General features: G+C 35.4%; 1 protein-coding gene across 2 annotated transcripts in view; it reads right to left on the reverse strand.

Annotated features, from left to right (window-relative positions):
• The window catches only part of LOC110018974 (calpain-type cysteine protease ADL1), a 41,801-nt gene extending 27,769 nt beyond the window's left edge, over positions 1-14,032 (reverse strand). Inside the window, exons 1-9 of one of the 2 annotated variants that reach the window (XM_020716474.1) lie at positions 13,463-14,032; positions 6,840-7,090; positions 4,562-4,744; positions 4,342-4,477; positions 4,001-4,131; positions 3,797-3,911; positions 2,668-3,703; positions 2,466-2,576; positions 1,649-1,707 (exon numbers count right to left, since the gene is read on the reverse strand). In XM_020716474.1, the coding sequence (XP_020572133.1) occupies positions 1,649-1,707; positions 2,466-2,576; positions 2,668-3,703; positions 3,797-3,911; positions 4,001-4,131; positions 4,342-4,477; positions 4,562-4,744; positions 6,840-7,090; positions 13,463-13,590 (2,150 nt within the window). In that variant the 5' untranslated portion in view covers positions 13,591-14,032. The remainder of the gene's footprint in view (positions 1-1,648; positions 1,708-2,465; positions 2,577-2,667; positions 3,704-3,796; positions 3,912-4,000; positions 4,132-4,341; positions 4,478-4,561; positions 4,745-6,839; positions 7,091-13,462) is intronic. The other variant, XM_020716473.1, reaches the window with a different exon arrangement.
• Between the last annotated feature and the right edge of the window lie 1,952 nt (positions 14,033-15,984).

Genomic DNA, 15,984 nt, shown 5'->3' on the forward strand with positions numbered 1-15,984 from the left:
AAACGAGCCGAACACGAACACACTTTTTGAGCTCGAAATATAAACGAGCCGAACACGAACTGAGCATGGCTCGCTCGTTTTCGGCTCGTTTACACCCCTAGATACAATTAGTTTGGGCATTAAAACTACACGATTAAATCATTAGCACCATAACTGTGTTAATTGGGGACGAACTCAATAAGAAAATCAGCAAATAAGCTAAAACATAGTTTTAAACCTCAATTCACCTTCAAGCTCAACTCAAAATTAAAAAATAACCAAAAGTTAATAAGATAGTACACGGCTCGACACAGTTCATTTGTAAACCTAATTATAAGAATAAAAATAAATAAAAGCATGCTTGTGGCTAATCAACAAATTAGCAATTTAGAATAAAAATACTCAAAATGAAGAATTAATATCAATTAGCTCAAGCTGGTTGCAAGGATTAGAAAATTAAAGCGAACTTAAAGCCTTGGTAAAAACATCTGCCAGTTGTTCAAGCATGGAATGAAAGCGACAATCTTTTTAAACAATAAGTATTCTCGAATAAAGGGGCAATCAAATTTAACGTTTTGTTCTTTCATGAAATACGGATGTAAATTGCAACACAATTGTCATAGTTAAAGCCATAACTAAGTGATTGGAAAGCCAGTTTACCCCAGCTGGTCTTAACAAGTATCATGTCAAACATAATGTGTTGTGGCCATGTAATACCTCCATGTTTGAACTAGCCACCACTATTTATTTCTTGCACTTCGATATAACCAAATCACATCCACAAATATCTAAAACCTGAATGTGAATTCCAATAACATGAGACAAAGATTCTACACTAACCAACCTAGTTAGTTAAAAAGGTAACCTGACAGTCAAAAGCTTAAAGCAATATTCTACTTCCTAAACGTTTCAGTAACAACAAGTTATAATGTGAGTTGCTGAAATAGATTTTGTGCTTCCATTAAATCTTAAGTTTGCAAAGCTAAAAACATAGCAATGATTTATTTTCAAATTTAGCGTTACATCAAGTAATACTTTAGTTACAAAGAACAATAATCAACCCAACAGAAACAAAAAAGGAGTGGAAAAATAAATGCATTCCTCCACCTGTAGGATAACAAAAATCACTATGTTAAGGGTTTGATTACCCCTTCTTGATTAGTAGCACTAAAATGTCCAGCACCAAGCCAAAGATGTGATTTCTCACTGATCTTCCGAATTGGTCTCAGTAATCCTTAGTGGCCTTAGCATATATGTCGAAACAATCAAAACAATTAACCGCAAGGCTCACCAAATACCAAATGTCCGTGACATCATGTTTCCATGACAAAAAACTTTCTAATTTAGAGGCATCCATCATGCTATGATTATCTTGCCAAAAGAAAAAAAACACGAATGTTATGGATGGAGATTTTTTTAAAAAAAAATCAGTCACATGAGCATCTACAAGTTTAAGAATTGATTGGAAGAGGAGCTATAGCTACACAGCAGATGCGTCTTCCCAACACATAGGAACTTTGAAATGACATCACGAAGCCGTTAAACCAAACCTAAGAATTTGAAAAAAGTGCAGGAGCTCTATCTCAAAACAAAGAACCCATCAAAAAACATATATATTGAAGAAAGCAAAATAAACTGAGATGAGTCCTAAAGCAATAACTTGGCATACCTCAAGAACGAGAGAAGCAGACCAACAATTGTGGTGAAAAGCCAAGCAATGAATCCATACTGATCATAATCAAAGAACAAGATAAGTTATATTTCTAAAAAATTTATATATATACATACACAATTAAATGAATCAATGAGTAACAACATTGATTCATGAAAATAACACAAAAAAAGATCGCAAGCAAAGACATGTCTGTAAGTTATAACGCCACAAAAAAAATAACATAATAAATCAATAAATACTGATGATTAATCTTTGGTTCCTATTTAATTATTTATTTATTTATTTATTTATTTATCTTCCCACTGATACACTCGAGGATGTACATGTAATTAGTGATAATATGAAACATGCCAAATAGATAGACGCTAAAATTGTAAAACGTATGGCTTACACCTAATGTAGCCTAGTGACAAGCAAAGCCTCGCCGAGTGGAATATATATAGCACTTAAGCAGATTGTTCAATACTTGTCCTGGTAGCTTTCTGACGTTGGCATTTGCTTTAACGGAAATTGTTTAACAATTTAAAGAATCACGTTCCTATTTAATTTTTAATCTCGTGGCTTGTCACCCTTAACAAAACAGATCAACATCCTTAGCAAATATGCATAAGAATACGCCTACATGGAGATTTTTAAATTCATCACTCACAACAATAATTTGTTCAAAGCCATAATAGTGAAGAGTGTTTTCCTCATATATGTTAAATACACTTTCTGAAATGAAGTGTCGTTTGACTAGCCAGGGAGTACTCAAATTTTCTCACACAAAAGTAAATCAGCCAAGTAAAAAACTGTATTTATCTCATTTTACCTTGCGTGGCTTTGCAGTCATGGCCATATCCTCAGCTTGTAAAGACCACAGGAAGGCCAATACTGAACAAACTACAGGTGAGAGGAGCAGCACAGACAAACCAAATTCAAACTGCAACAATTAAGTTCTAAAATTATTTCACAAACAGGATGATTGACAGAAAATAAAACAATTTAAACAAAAAGAAAAAGAGGCCAATGACCTGTTCATGAGTAGCATTAATTAATTTAATGGCTTTAGGTTTATATATTGCAACAAATACTGTCTCCACGATGAAAACTAATGTTAAGACAATCCAGGCACGCTGTGGAGTACCAGCTAATTGATTCAACGCAAATCTAGAAATATTCAACAAGCTCCCCAACCCATCCCGTCTCAGCTCTTCTGACACAGAAGTTTGATTGGGCAAGGCCGCATCTGCTCTGTCAGAAACTTCGGCAATGTCATCTCCAGTGCCCTGATGGTCTCTTTCTGCATCTAAACTGCTCCGTTGCAATAATGACAAAATCCTGGGATCCAGACCCTTCTCCTTCAAAAGTACTGCAAAATGTGGATCCAGGCCTTTGTCTTGAAGTAAATCAGCTAATTCATGATCCCCCAACACTCCCTTTCTTTTCAACATTGATGTAACCCTCGGATCATTTAGCCTATTCTGTAGTACTTGAGCTAAATTAAAATCCAATGCATGCTGATTTGTTAAGTTTGTGAACGAACTGTTAGATTCACAACTTTGGCTTTCCAAACCACTACTAGAGCATACAACAAGTGAATTTCCTTGATCAATATGTTTGCGAGAAAATGACATGCTCACATCAGTTTCCCGAATAACAGAGCTATAAGAATTGCTACGCAGTGTTACACTTGGCTCTCCACCGTCTATGCTCTTTTCAATATTAGTAACTTCGCGACAACTGTTGGCACGAGCCAGATGCGCACTTGAATTATAAGTATCACTAACACAATGAGAGTTTCTTCTATACATGGCTTCAATGGCATTGCAATGTTGTCCTCCTTCCACACTGCTGCTACTTCTCTTAACGCTAGAACCACAACCTTCAGAAGAGCTAGAGGAGCTGCTTTGACCTTTCCACCGGAACCCTTCTCTCAACCGAATCACAGTGCTCCGCAGAGCATCTTGCCTCGCAGCTAACGGATTCAAAAAAGACAGATGATGAGAAACAGCAGAACCCAATAACACAGATGCCACAACAGCATAACTAGCACAATGTCCCAAGTACCTAGGAATATTCACAAAATAAGAATTAGAAAAGAAACATAATATTGCAATATACATAGAAGTTGAGATGAACAAATAAAGAGCTAACACAAACCAATAGTGAACCCCAAAGCAGATAAGAAAAATCCGCGATGTCCCCGCAACAAAAAGCACCATAAATCGACTTCTAAGAAGCTTAAACCCAAGCAAGCAAGCTCCCATATTCCAGTCTGATACCAGCAAAAAAAAAAAGCTTAGAATTACATGAACTAAACTACCTTAATTCCGGCCATTCTAAACACAGTATAGGTTATAGTACCAAGAACAATCACAGCTGCAGATGTGATGGCACCCAACCAATGTTCCTCATTCGCAGTCAAACCATACAATAAAGAGTACGCAAGTAGTACAACCAGCGATCCAAGGTAAAGAAGGGCGAGATGCAAAACCCTTCAAAAAGGGAGTAAAAGCCATGTTATCACAACGAATCAAGCAAAATAACTAAATATCGTGTAGGTTGGCCACTTTTAAGAAAAAATCCTACGAATTGACAAACGCGATGATTAAATCAAACAAAAAAAAGAACAATTGCTAATCCAAGAAACTAAAAAATACATTTAAATATTTAAATGCACAAGAAAATGTAGAAAATTAAACCACCTGCTTGACTTTCGTATTTGTATGTCATTTGGATCAGGTGGCTCAGGCGAATAATTAAAAGGACCAACCTCGATACAATCAGAATATGCGAACTTATATGACCTTATTACATATTCATCTACATCTAATCCAGTTCCTGTACGAAAGAGAAGGATTTAACTTTCACGGAACAATCATGACTATTAAACACTTATGAAAAATAAAGGAAAGCAATGGTTACCATTAAAAACCATCCTGCAGATAAAAAGCAAATTGATTGCTAATGCTACTGCTGACACACCAAAAAAAAATCCAGATGGTGAATAACGCTCAACAGCACTCATGCCAGCTGTGACATAAACAGCACAAAGCTCATATGAGCATAGAAGAGATACGGCCAACAGGAGAAGGTAAGCAACCGCCCCTACACATGAGGTCCAATAAGTCAGAAGGAACTCTTCATATTCTTAAAAATAAGTAGCATGATGCACAAATGATATCAGAAATCAATAGAACACAAACCATGGTCAAAACCACATAAAAGGTTTCATGAAAAAAGAGGTAAATAATCTAAATTGTTCCAAAATTATGCTCAGAAATCCGTTTTGGCTGTAGTCATTATAAGGTACCAGTTTCACAATTCCCAGACATGTTAATTAATTAGCCCAGAAGTAGATATTTTCTTATCAAGCTATGTTGTGATTCATCTTTAGCTCATGCAATTATAGCACCCAAGAAAGATCCATGTAATTTAAATAAAAGAGGAAAAGAAAGGAGATGGTGACGTGAAGAATATAATGTAAGTTCTTAAGAACTGAACACTGATTTCCTCCACAATCACCATATTACTTGTACTATAGCCATTAAAGTTCATGGGGTGACTAACAGAATGAGCAGAGAAACCAACTCCCAATGTCTAATATAAACTCAATTAAGTGATTAGATGTACCTTAAACAAGCCACTCTCTAGAAAAATTGCATGTTAAAGTTATCCCACTATTTCTAGACCACCTACACATCCAAGTGCCCGCTAAGGCTCTTCAGCCCAAGAAAAAAATGTTTCTTCGTAGCATTTACCGTAGGACCTTTGCTTAAATCTTACTCGGGATGTCAAATATCAATATAAAAAGCAAAATGTGGCAAGGATCCATGCCTCTATGATACTCATGATCCCATAAAACAAACAACAGATTCAGCATTTTATAAAAAATTCAGCTTTTGTGGTGCACCACAGCACCTACAAAGAGCCTCGTTGGCTATATATTTCACGATTTAGCTTAACAGTACATTAGTGCTTGCAAAAATGTACGACTCCTGTGCTGGAATAACGGATCCAGAGGTTCCACGATTCACAAATTTGCTGCATACATCTTATCAACTACAAATTGGGTAAAGTCTTGCAGGTGGAATGTGGGAGAAAAGAAAGGGGGAAACATGCTGGGTTCCATCACTCAGATTTGAATATGCAACTTCCTTTTTAAAGAACACAAATCATACCAATCTAACCAACAACTAAGCAGTTATTTCCCATAACTACTTAAGTAGTTAGCACTTTCATCCCTCCACCAATGGATTAAATTCCTAACATCTTTCAAGTAACTCTTACGGAAAAATGAGACAAGTTTTGAGAAATATCAGGCACATAATCGCAGGACACTTCAAAAAATAAAGAAACAGAAAATTTTAAACTCTAGTGGAAAAAGAAAGTCTTCAACTCACCAAAATAAATTTCCCTAGTCTCACAGCACCAAATTCGTCACCCACCTAGCTACATCATGATCCTATTTTTTTGTGAATCTTAAACCAAATTTTTTCCAGTGCAGTATTGAAGAGGTTGGAACAGTCAGTTTCCACAAAATAAATGTACAGAAAAATTATGATTTAGAACAAATGCCTTTGAAGTACCTTATACGCATTGAATATCCACTAGTATCCTAACAATGGTATTGTATATTAAAAAGCGATATTAAAAGCGTCTTGCAAAATATAATTTCTTTACTATTGGAAAAAAATGAGGTCAAATCACATTTGGGGTGCACAGGAAAGAACAAGGACTGAGCAGGATTACGTGAGGAAAAGGATTACATTAGTTGTTAGTTGGGAATTCGGATGCGAAATGTACAAGGTGAAGTCACAATACAAAACATATATACTACATTGGCAAGCAAAATTGGAGGAAGTGTTTCAGCTTGCTCCACCAACATTAAGAGAAAAATGCTATCAAGTAAATGACAAGTATTAAATATTTTTCTATATCCAAGACAATCTTTAAAACGAAAGAGCGAGCACACTGAAAAAAGTGAATGCACTGTCAAATAAGATAAAAAAATAAGCAAAGCCTACCACACGAGCGAATTATATCTTCAAATTAAATAAAATAAAAAACCACTGGAAATGACATTTGCCAGTTAACAATTGTACATGAAAAAAAATGACTTTTAAGGTTAAATCTAAGTTCATATGCAAAAGTATGAAAATTTTCAAAATTTTAACGGTATTAAAATGTAAAAAATACATACTTGAGCTTTGCCATTGTGTTCTCCACCATAACATTATAGAATAGAATGCCAGTAAGAGAGCTGTGCCAGCCATGATAACAGCCAACCCAATTATATCTCGATCCATAAGATAAATGAGAATAGATCCCCATATGAGAACCACCATGATTGGAGAGAGAACTATCACCCATGCAAATAGAGAAAGAAAACTGCAGAGAGTGCTCAGGTGACGTCCTTGTACAATTTCTGGCCATTTTCTCGCAAATATCCAACTGAACAATCAAGAAAAAACGTTATAAACATTCACAGAATAGAATTCTCCACAAGCACAACAGACAACAACTTTACAAAAAAGCTAAAATACCACAACAACAACAACAACAACAAAGCCTTAATCCCACTACCTGGGGTCGGCTACATGAATCCTTTTTCTCCATTGCGTCCTATTTAGTGTCATATTTGCATTTAGTTCTAGTAAATTAAGATCATTTTTAAAACAATAAGCCCAAGTCTTCCTAGGTCTACCTCTGCCTTTCTTAACACAAGTCGAATTTAAAACATCTACTCTCCTAATCGGATCATCTAATGGTCGACGTTTAATATGACCAAACCATCTAAGGCGACTTTCTCTAATTATTAACTACTATTATATATAAATTGCACCCCAAACTTTTATGTAAAATTACACTACAAAACTTGCAAAAATAATTTATTTCCTTCAAAAAGTTCAAAAAGAAAACTACTTGTGATTTAGTAGCTCAACCTTTCTATTCTTATTGTCCATATTTTTAGTCTATCTAATTTGTGCTTCAAGTATATCATTCATCTTTTCAGTTTAAAATTAAAACCACTTCCACTGAATGGAATGCATATGATATCTTTAGAAATTTAAGAATTCAAATGAATCTGATATAATCCTGAGCTTCGTAAGAGAAAAAGATTAGCAGAAGGATGCAAGATAAACCAAGAAAACATAAGAAATCACTTCTCAATGTATGAATTTCATTCTAAAGAGATGAAACATAAAGCAACCCTTTCATAAACAGAGACTAAAAAGAGCAAATTAATCTCTCTAGCTCAAGTTTCTTCTCAGAATAAAAAACTCAACAAATAATATCAAGTGTTTAAACGTGGACAAAATCAGAGAAAATTCAAGGGCATCTAAGTCAATGCATAATCTCTCATGATTTAAAGCATGAACAAATAAAGCAAAAATTTACCATTGTGTGGGATTTGCTCAACTCCATTCACTGGAAGGCCAATCCCAATCCCAGCAACAGTGACACCAACACTAAAGCCTATACCACAGCCAGCACCAACGTAGCCAATAACCTCAGGACCAAACCCAGGACCCCATCCAATGCCACAGCCAATGCCAACCCCCACGCCCCAAAACAAACCTATTGTTGGGTGCACAGGATTCCATCTTTCATACCTTCTGAATATCCCCTTTATGATCATGAGAAACTGCTATAAGAGTTTACTAAACAATCAGTATCATACATCATAGGTGGTAAAATGATAAGAAATGCAAATGAAAATAAGACTATAATAACAAAAATGGAGTCGTTTAGTTGCCCTGCTACTATCAAAACCCAGATCTTCAATCAGAAAATAAGCAAACTTATAGATATTGCAGCACATATACCAACAAATCATAATATTGGTAAAAATGCATTTCCAGTAAACACATTTCTTTATATTCCCTATTGAATTGTTTTCATATTAAAACGAAAAGAAACTTCTTTTTTGCTAATGCGACGGTAAAAATGAAATGTTTTATTATTATTCACGATATTAAAATCACTAAGGTCGATCGTATTTTCAAAAACTTCATTACAAAGTTTATCAAAGTAACTCACCCACCTATGTTGAATATATTTTTCTAAGAAAAGTGCTTTTTGATTTTCATCTTTAATACACTTTACTTGAGTTAAATCTTTACTTTTTTTTCTCTTTGTTTGGCTAGTTTATACATATATTTTTCACCCTCCTTAGTATCTAATCTATTATAAAGATCATTAATAAAAAAAAAAAACTAAAATACCAAATATGTAAAATTTAAATCAACTAACTAAAATGAATGCCTTTGGATAAACATGTGAGCACAAAAATGGCAAGTGTGTATCTGAAGAAGGGTGGAGACCCATGAGCGTAAAAAGGAACATCTTTAAAGGTAGTGAATGTCAAAATTAGCAAATATCCATGTGTTTGCGAACAAAAAAGCATGCACTGACGAAAATGCACTAACTGAATAATGTTCAAAAAGGACAGCAAACACAAGAGTGTACTCGAATAGTGCCAACCAAAGAAAGTTAAAATCAGGTCATTGGTTACAAGGCCACAACTCAAGTTGCTCCATCCCTATCCACACAAGAATATCAACCTAGAACAACTAACATCTTCAAAAACTTCAAAAACAAAGAACTGTCAAATAGAAAAAATAATGCATTGATGCATATCAAAAAGCTAAAAAATTTATCGACAAAAACTATCATTGTGCGGCATGTTCCAAGAGCAAATTTGATTGCAAAATTTGACATGGATTTTTAGAGCCCGTTTGGGGCAGCTTATAGGGTGCGGCAGTGTTTTGAAAACACCACCGTCCCGTTTGAATAGTACGTTCGGCTGAACGTTTTGGTGTCGCGGCGTTTGAATATCACGGTTTCCTTAATACCTTTGGAATCCAGACTTCCCTCTCATCCCGCGTATGATTTTCGCGTTTAGGGCAAGAATTCCTCTGTTGCCCTTCTGAGATCTCCCTTGCCCTCGCTCTTTCGAGGAGAATCGACCCTCCGCTCCTTCACTTTGACGGAGATCGGCGCACATGAGGTATTATTTTCGACCTCACACTCTCGCCCTACCCGATATCCCTCTCATTTCTTCCCGCGAGTATGTATTCGACCCTCCTATCAGTATTTCATGTTCCTACGATCGTTTGAAATGAACTATTGCAAATTTATGATTCGAAATGTTGGATTTTCAAATATGATGCGGTTATTTGAAAGAGCATAAGTTTTCTTGTGGCATTTTTACATATGTATGACCCTGTTCTGATGCCTGGGAATTTTTTGAGTTACAATATTGAGACGTTGACATGCTAAGAATCAAATTTGTGCTTGTAATGAGGGGGAATGTTGGAATGTTGGAATGTTGGAATGTTTGGGAATATTTTCATTTCCCGTGATCAGTTGAAATGAAAAATGAAGGAACGCCGTAAAAGAATGACATGGGCTGCAGCTATTGCAATATTGTTGTTGGAGTATTACCGATCCAATAGTGTTCGTATACCCTGTATGACTTCCAGTTTTATTGGGGATAAATGGGTAGGTGAGATGCTTTTTGGACATCCAATAAGGTTCAGCAACATATTTTGAAGTGACTATTGGTTTCTTTACGTTACTACATTCTAACGTTGTAAAACAGAACTGCATAGGTGCAATTGAAGGTACTCACGTCGATGCCCGACTACCCAGCCAGCACAAGGTGGCATACATTGGTCGTAGTAGTTCAACTACTCAAAATGTCATGGTGATATGTGATTTCAGCATGTGTTTCGTTTTTGTTGTAGCGGGCTGGGAAGGGAGTGCACATGACAGTCGGATTTTCTCTTATGCAACCAGGAATAGATCATAGTGTTTTCATCACTCGCCTTCAAGTAAGATTTGATTTGTAAACGTACTAGTTATATGTATTATTTGTCATTAACAGTGTATTCCATAACAGGGGAATACTATTTGTTTCATGTTGGATATTCTATACAGAGGGGCTATCTGAAGCCATATCCAGACGCTAGATATCATATTCCTAATTTGAGCGAGCAAGTGGCAACATCTGTGGCAGGAAAGAAATGTTTAACAAATGTCACTCCTCTTTACGCGGGGTGACTGAAAGAATGTTTGGGGTTTGGAAGAAGAAATGGATCTTATGTGATATGTCGTCGTATTCATTTCAAAAGCAGATGCATATTGTGGTGGCAACAATGACACTTCATAACTTCATCCAACGACATCTTTCATGTTCAGATACAGACTTTAGTATGGCTGATAAAGATGAACTGAATGTCTTTGATAAACCATCAGCATTTGTGATTGGGCCTTCAGTCTATGAGGATGAGATAGACTCTAACGAACTTGGGGTTCATTACGCTGGGGGTGTGGCTGAGATGACTGCTTTGAGAGAGTCAATCGCAGATGTTATCTATGGCAGTTGATCCACCGAGTCTTATTTATTTCGTACACCATAGGTTTATTTTCGTCTTCATGTCTTTTTGTTATTTTTTTTCAGGATCTGACAATTTGTTTTTTTTGTTTTTTTTTTTGCAGCTATAGCAACATGTCTTCTAAGATTTCGGGGACAAGCACAGTTGTTTTCTATTACTGTGGACTACCTGCTTCATTACTCACGTTACGTCAGCCTCACAACAGTGAGAGGCAGTTCTATGATTGTCGCAAAGGTGTTTCAGCTCATTGTGGTTTCTTCCATAGGCCGACAGTCCAACAAGTTATAGTACCAGCAGTGATCGGGATATGATGATTTCTCAGGTTAACAGTGCAACTGAGGACAGACGTTGTTAGAGTTTGAAATTGAATATTTTAATATTTTTCATTTTAGTTGTAATTGTATTTATCTTTTTTTTTATTTCTTTTTATACTCACGAGAGTGTGAGCACTGTATGTTATCATTTCAACTGATTTATGATGATTTCAGGGTTCTGTATTATATACTTATGTTCGCATTTTAGTTTTGTTGCAAACAGTTTCACCAAATTGAGGCATGAAGGTCATTTATCTAGCAACAGCTATCAAAAAGTTATTTTGCATAAGCTGCCCCAAACAGCAAATCAGTTTATTCTGATAATCTGCAAATTATCATATTATCAGAATAATCTGATTACCATCAGATTATAAATAATCAACAGCTGCCCCAAACAAACCCTTAGAGTGTGTTTATATTTTAAAATAGCTAATATTAAGTTATGAAATAACTACAAAGTGCTACCTCTCTAATGACTCGATATAGAAAAAACAGTCTCTTTGCTTATTCAAAAACGCAAATGATTTCTTAAACCAAAAATAAAAATCAAGACAAAATATTCAGAATTACACACTATGTATTTGAATGCACACATGATGTCAGAAATGGGCAGACTAATGCTTCTTCTTTTGTTTCTTGTAAGTGTGAAATTAAAAAAAAATGTAAAACAAAGCTTTAATTTCGTTAAACAACCCCAAATTACTGGAATTGGTCAGAAAAATCAATTGCCAGCAAGAAAGGATTAAAAATAAGGATAAAGAATTAGTTCATATATAATTAGTGCGCAATCTCATGGTTTTAATGTTAGTGGATATGCAATGTTTTTGCTGCCATAGAAGGTGGAGAACATTAAACAAACAGAAAGATTGAAAGGCTTGAGCGTTACGAAATGGTTTTCAAAAAGAAGGATGAGGATCTAAGAATGACCTAGATGGAGGAAAACAGTGAAAAAAAAATAAACAGCCATTTTTAGAGGCAAAAAGATTATAATTTTAAGACAATTTTACCATAGCCTTGGTAAATAATAAGGTGTAATTTGGGGTGCATAAGTGTCTTGTTAGATCAAGCAGCATTGCTTTCCAGTGCCTCTAGAATTTTATCAAGAGTAAATAAGAAATCCCAAAAGCAATTAGGGTCGGCAGGAAAAAAATGTTTTTCCTTGACAGCCTCATCACATTTTTTTATAAAACCTGCATGCACACTCATAGCATCATTTATGAGGAATGTGAGAAAAATGAACAAATGTCCAAACCCCAACGTTGAGAATGAAAAAAAGTCGAGATGTTAGGAAGAATGAGATGAAGAGAAAAAAAAATTATGTTGTAAAACAATTATATTATATGGAGTGTGAAGATTGCAACAACTGAAGATAAACCATGAAAAAATAAATTAGGTAGTAGGGTACAAACAAAATGAGAAAGAAGATGCAAAAATAGGTGAGGGTAAAATTAACATCAGAGATGTGGGGAAAATATGGAAATATATTTGAGGAAAAGCAAGGACTCTATGGGTTGATTTTGTGCATACCGATTTGCAGAACCTGCAGTTATAACCAAATGTGCACATAATAATAATAAATAGAAGTGAGTAGTGAGTCCAACAAATAGTTGGGATATGCTCATGATCATCCTGATGAATGATGAAGGTTTTTATATGCCTGGCTAAACCTATGGGAATAAATTCATCTACTCAGCATGTAAGCAATTATAATCCCTCAAGTTTAGAATCAAAATTGATGAGAAAGAACTTCAAGTACTGGTTATATACGAACAATTGAACTCTTCCAAAAATTGAACAGGTGTTGGTTGCCCTATCTAATAAAGCAATCATTGAAACACCAGCTGAATGTCATCTGTCATGGTAATTGCAGAAACCAGGTAGTCCGCACCACATAATGTAAGTGCTTGAGAGTATCAAACTTGGATGCTTAAATACAAGTACAAAGCAGTACTAAATAGGGCACAGTAAATGAAATTAAGCTTATATACAGGTATATTGCCTACCCAATTAAGCAGCACTTAAATTTCGCAATGCAGCTTGTCAACACTGAGTAAAGGTGCAACGCTAAAAAGTTCTTAAAATATGAAAGATATGGCATGAAACCTAACCTGTAAATTCTCCAAGGCCGCCAATTCACGGCAAAAAGAATGGTAAAACTCAGGGCACTGAATAAAGTAAAAAGGCCACCGCAGAGGCTACACGCCAGTACAGTCCGATGCCCTTCCTCCCCCTCCATGGCCCTTTCCTCCCCTGATCACCTCACATAATGGAGCAGCATCGCCCAAATCTAAATGAAAACCTCCGAATTTCCCTCCTCAAAGTCGAATAAAATCCTGGTAAACGGCCAGAAATGTCCAAATCGACGTCGAAGTACTCCAAATAAAGAGCTACAAAGCTCAAGCACCACAAAAGGTTGAAATGTTGATTAAGACTCCAAAACCCTAGAATGACGTCGGGCCACCGAGAGAGTAAGACGAAACAGCGCCTCACGAGCTCGGAGATCAACCCCGCTCCCTCCCTCCCGTCCTCCCTCCTCTTTGCCTGCCCCACACTGAAACCCTAGAAACCAGAAACAGTGCAAGGGAGTGACTAGAGTTTCCGGGGATCAAAGAACCTAACCCTTCTCAAATTCTATGCGCCATCTAAAGAGCCGGAGCAACAAAGAATTTGAGACGAGTAGAGCCAGATAAATTTCCCCCAAAATAAAAAATAAAAAATAAAATGAGCCAGCTAATAAATCAACTATTTGCGCTGTCTGTACTCCGCAAACGGTTTAAAAACAAGGGATTTATATCCATAGCATCTTTTTAATTTAGTAGTTAAATCTTAATAATTATTTATATAATGTCTAAATTCATCACCCAAAAAAACATAATTAGTATTAATTTTAAGCAAAATTTTCATTCATATGTTAGGACTGGATGTGTTAAAATTTTTTATATAAATAAAAATTAAATTATAAATTTAAGCATTAAAATAATTACGAATTATGTAACATATATATAAATCCAAGGAGCAACCATCTTGGACTTTTTATAAAATACTCCGTCTGGATGACCAAATACCGGCCGCTACGTCACTATACATGTGAATTGCGGGCGACGTGGTCAACGGTTGTTGATCGTTCAGACGTGCGGACATCGAGACGGAATATTTCTTCTTTTTTATATATAAAAAAAATTAAGATATTGCAATTTATAAATTAACTAAAATATAGTTTATATCATTTTTATCCCTAATTCTATGTATTCATTATGCAATTTGTTCTATGTATGCATTAACTTATAGAACAAGGGTGAATATAAAGTAACATTTTTTAAATATATTTTTAGTACAATTAAACTTAAAATCTTAATGCAGATAAATATATATAATTTGATATAAATTTATTTAATTTGGCTCGAGTCATATTCTTTGAAGGTTTGGGTATTTCCTCTTTTTAGTTCAAGATGTTAGATTCAAAATTATCTGTGGATGACATGAAAATCCTACTCACAAAATGATTTTGTTATCATAAGAAATAATAAAGATAAAGACGAACTAAAGATAAAACTTATGAGGTTATATTATTGATATGTGTCGGAAGGTCTGCGGTCGTAAAGTATTGAATTTTCATCTTAGCATTAAATGGGAGCTTAGCACACATTCGGTTAATTAAAGAGAAGTAAGACATTGATTTTGATGTCAAAAATCCTAGAAAGGGAAAAATATTACGGGGCGTAGCCTGATTGAAAGAATCTATGGTACACGGGTTCACCATCCTACTTAATTATGGAAGATGTAGTTACAAATATGATCATTCTACATATAAAATAGCGGTTCAAATATAATAATTGTAGTCTGGTTGTAAAAAATGTAATTCTCTGTGATACTAGGTTGCAAGGGTCGTAGTTGATTGCTATAGAGGTAGTAGAGTCATAACCCAGCTTGATGTAACTCGTTGTATTGAGACAGATCGCTCTGATATAAATTATTACTCATGATCTATTCAAAAAAATTCTACTTAACTTTCTTTAATACTCATAAACGCATAGCTGTTGGCTATATACATTTTATCTACAACTGAGCTGAGTACATGGCAGTAGCTGAAGCTGCAAGAGAAGTCTTATGGTTTGCTGGGCTAGTAAAGGAACTGGGCGTTGAGCAAGGTCGAGTTCAGTTGCATTCTGACAGTCAAAGTGTTATTTATTTGGCTAAGAACCAGGTGTACCATGCGAGAACCAAGCACATTGATGTCAAGTATCATGAGACATCTTTTCGTCAGTATGAAGCTTATTATGAGCCATACTGCCAAATTCTGGATATTCGTCAAGGTGGAGAATTGTTAGGTACGGCTCATAATACCAGAATTTGGAGTCTCTTAGAATGAAGAGATATCTCTTAATCATAGAATTATTTTTGACAATCAGCAAAATGATCCTTCAATTGTAGGGTACGTTGATTTTGACTATGTTGGTGATTTTGATGGCAGAATGTCTATAATTGGGTATGTGTTTACTCTTTGTGGAGGATTTATATGTTCAAAATCAACAATTCCGTCTATTGTGGCATTATCAAGCTAAGTACATGGCAGTAGCTGAAGCTGCAAAAGAAGTGTTATGGCTTGCTGGGCTAGTAAAGGAACTGGGCG

Source organism: Phalaenopsis equestris, unplaced genomic scaffold (genome assembly GCF_001263595.1).
Source record: "Phalaenopsis equestris unplaced genomic scaffold, ASM126359v1 Scaffold000036, whole genome shotgun sequence".
NCBI lineage: Eukaryota > Viridiplantae > Streptophyta > Magnoliopsida > Asparagales > Orchidaceae > Phalaenopsis > Phalaenopsis equestris.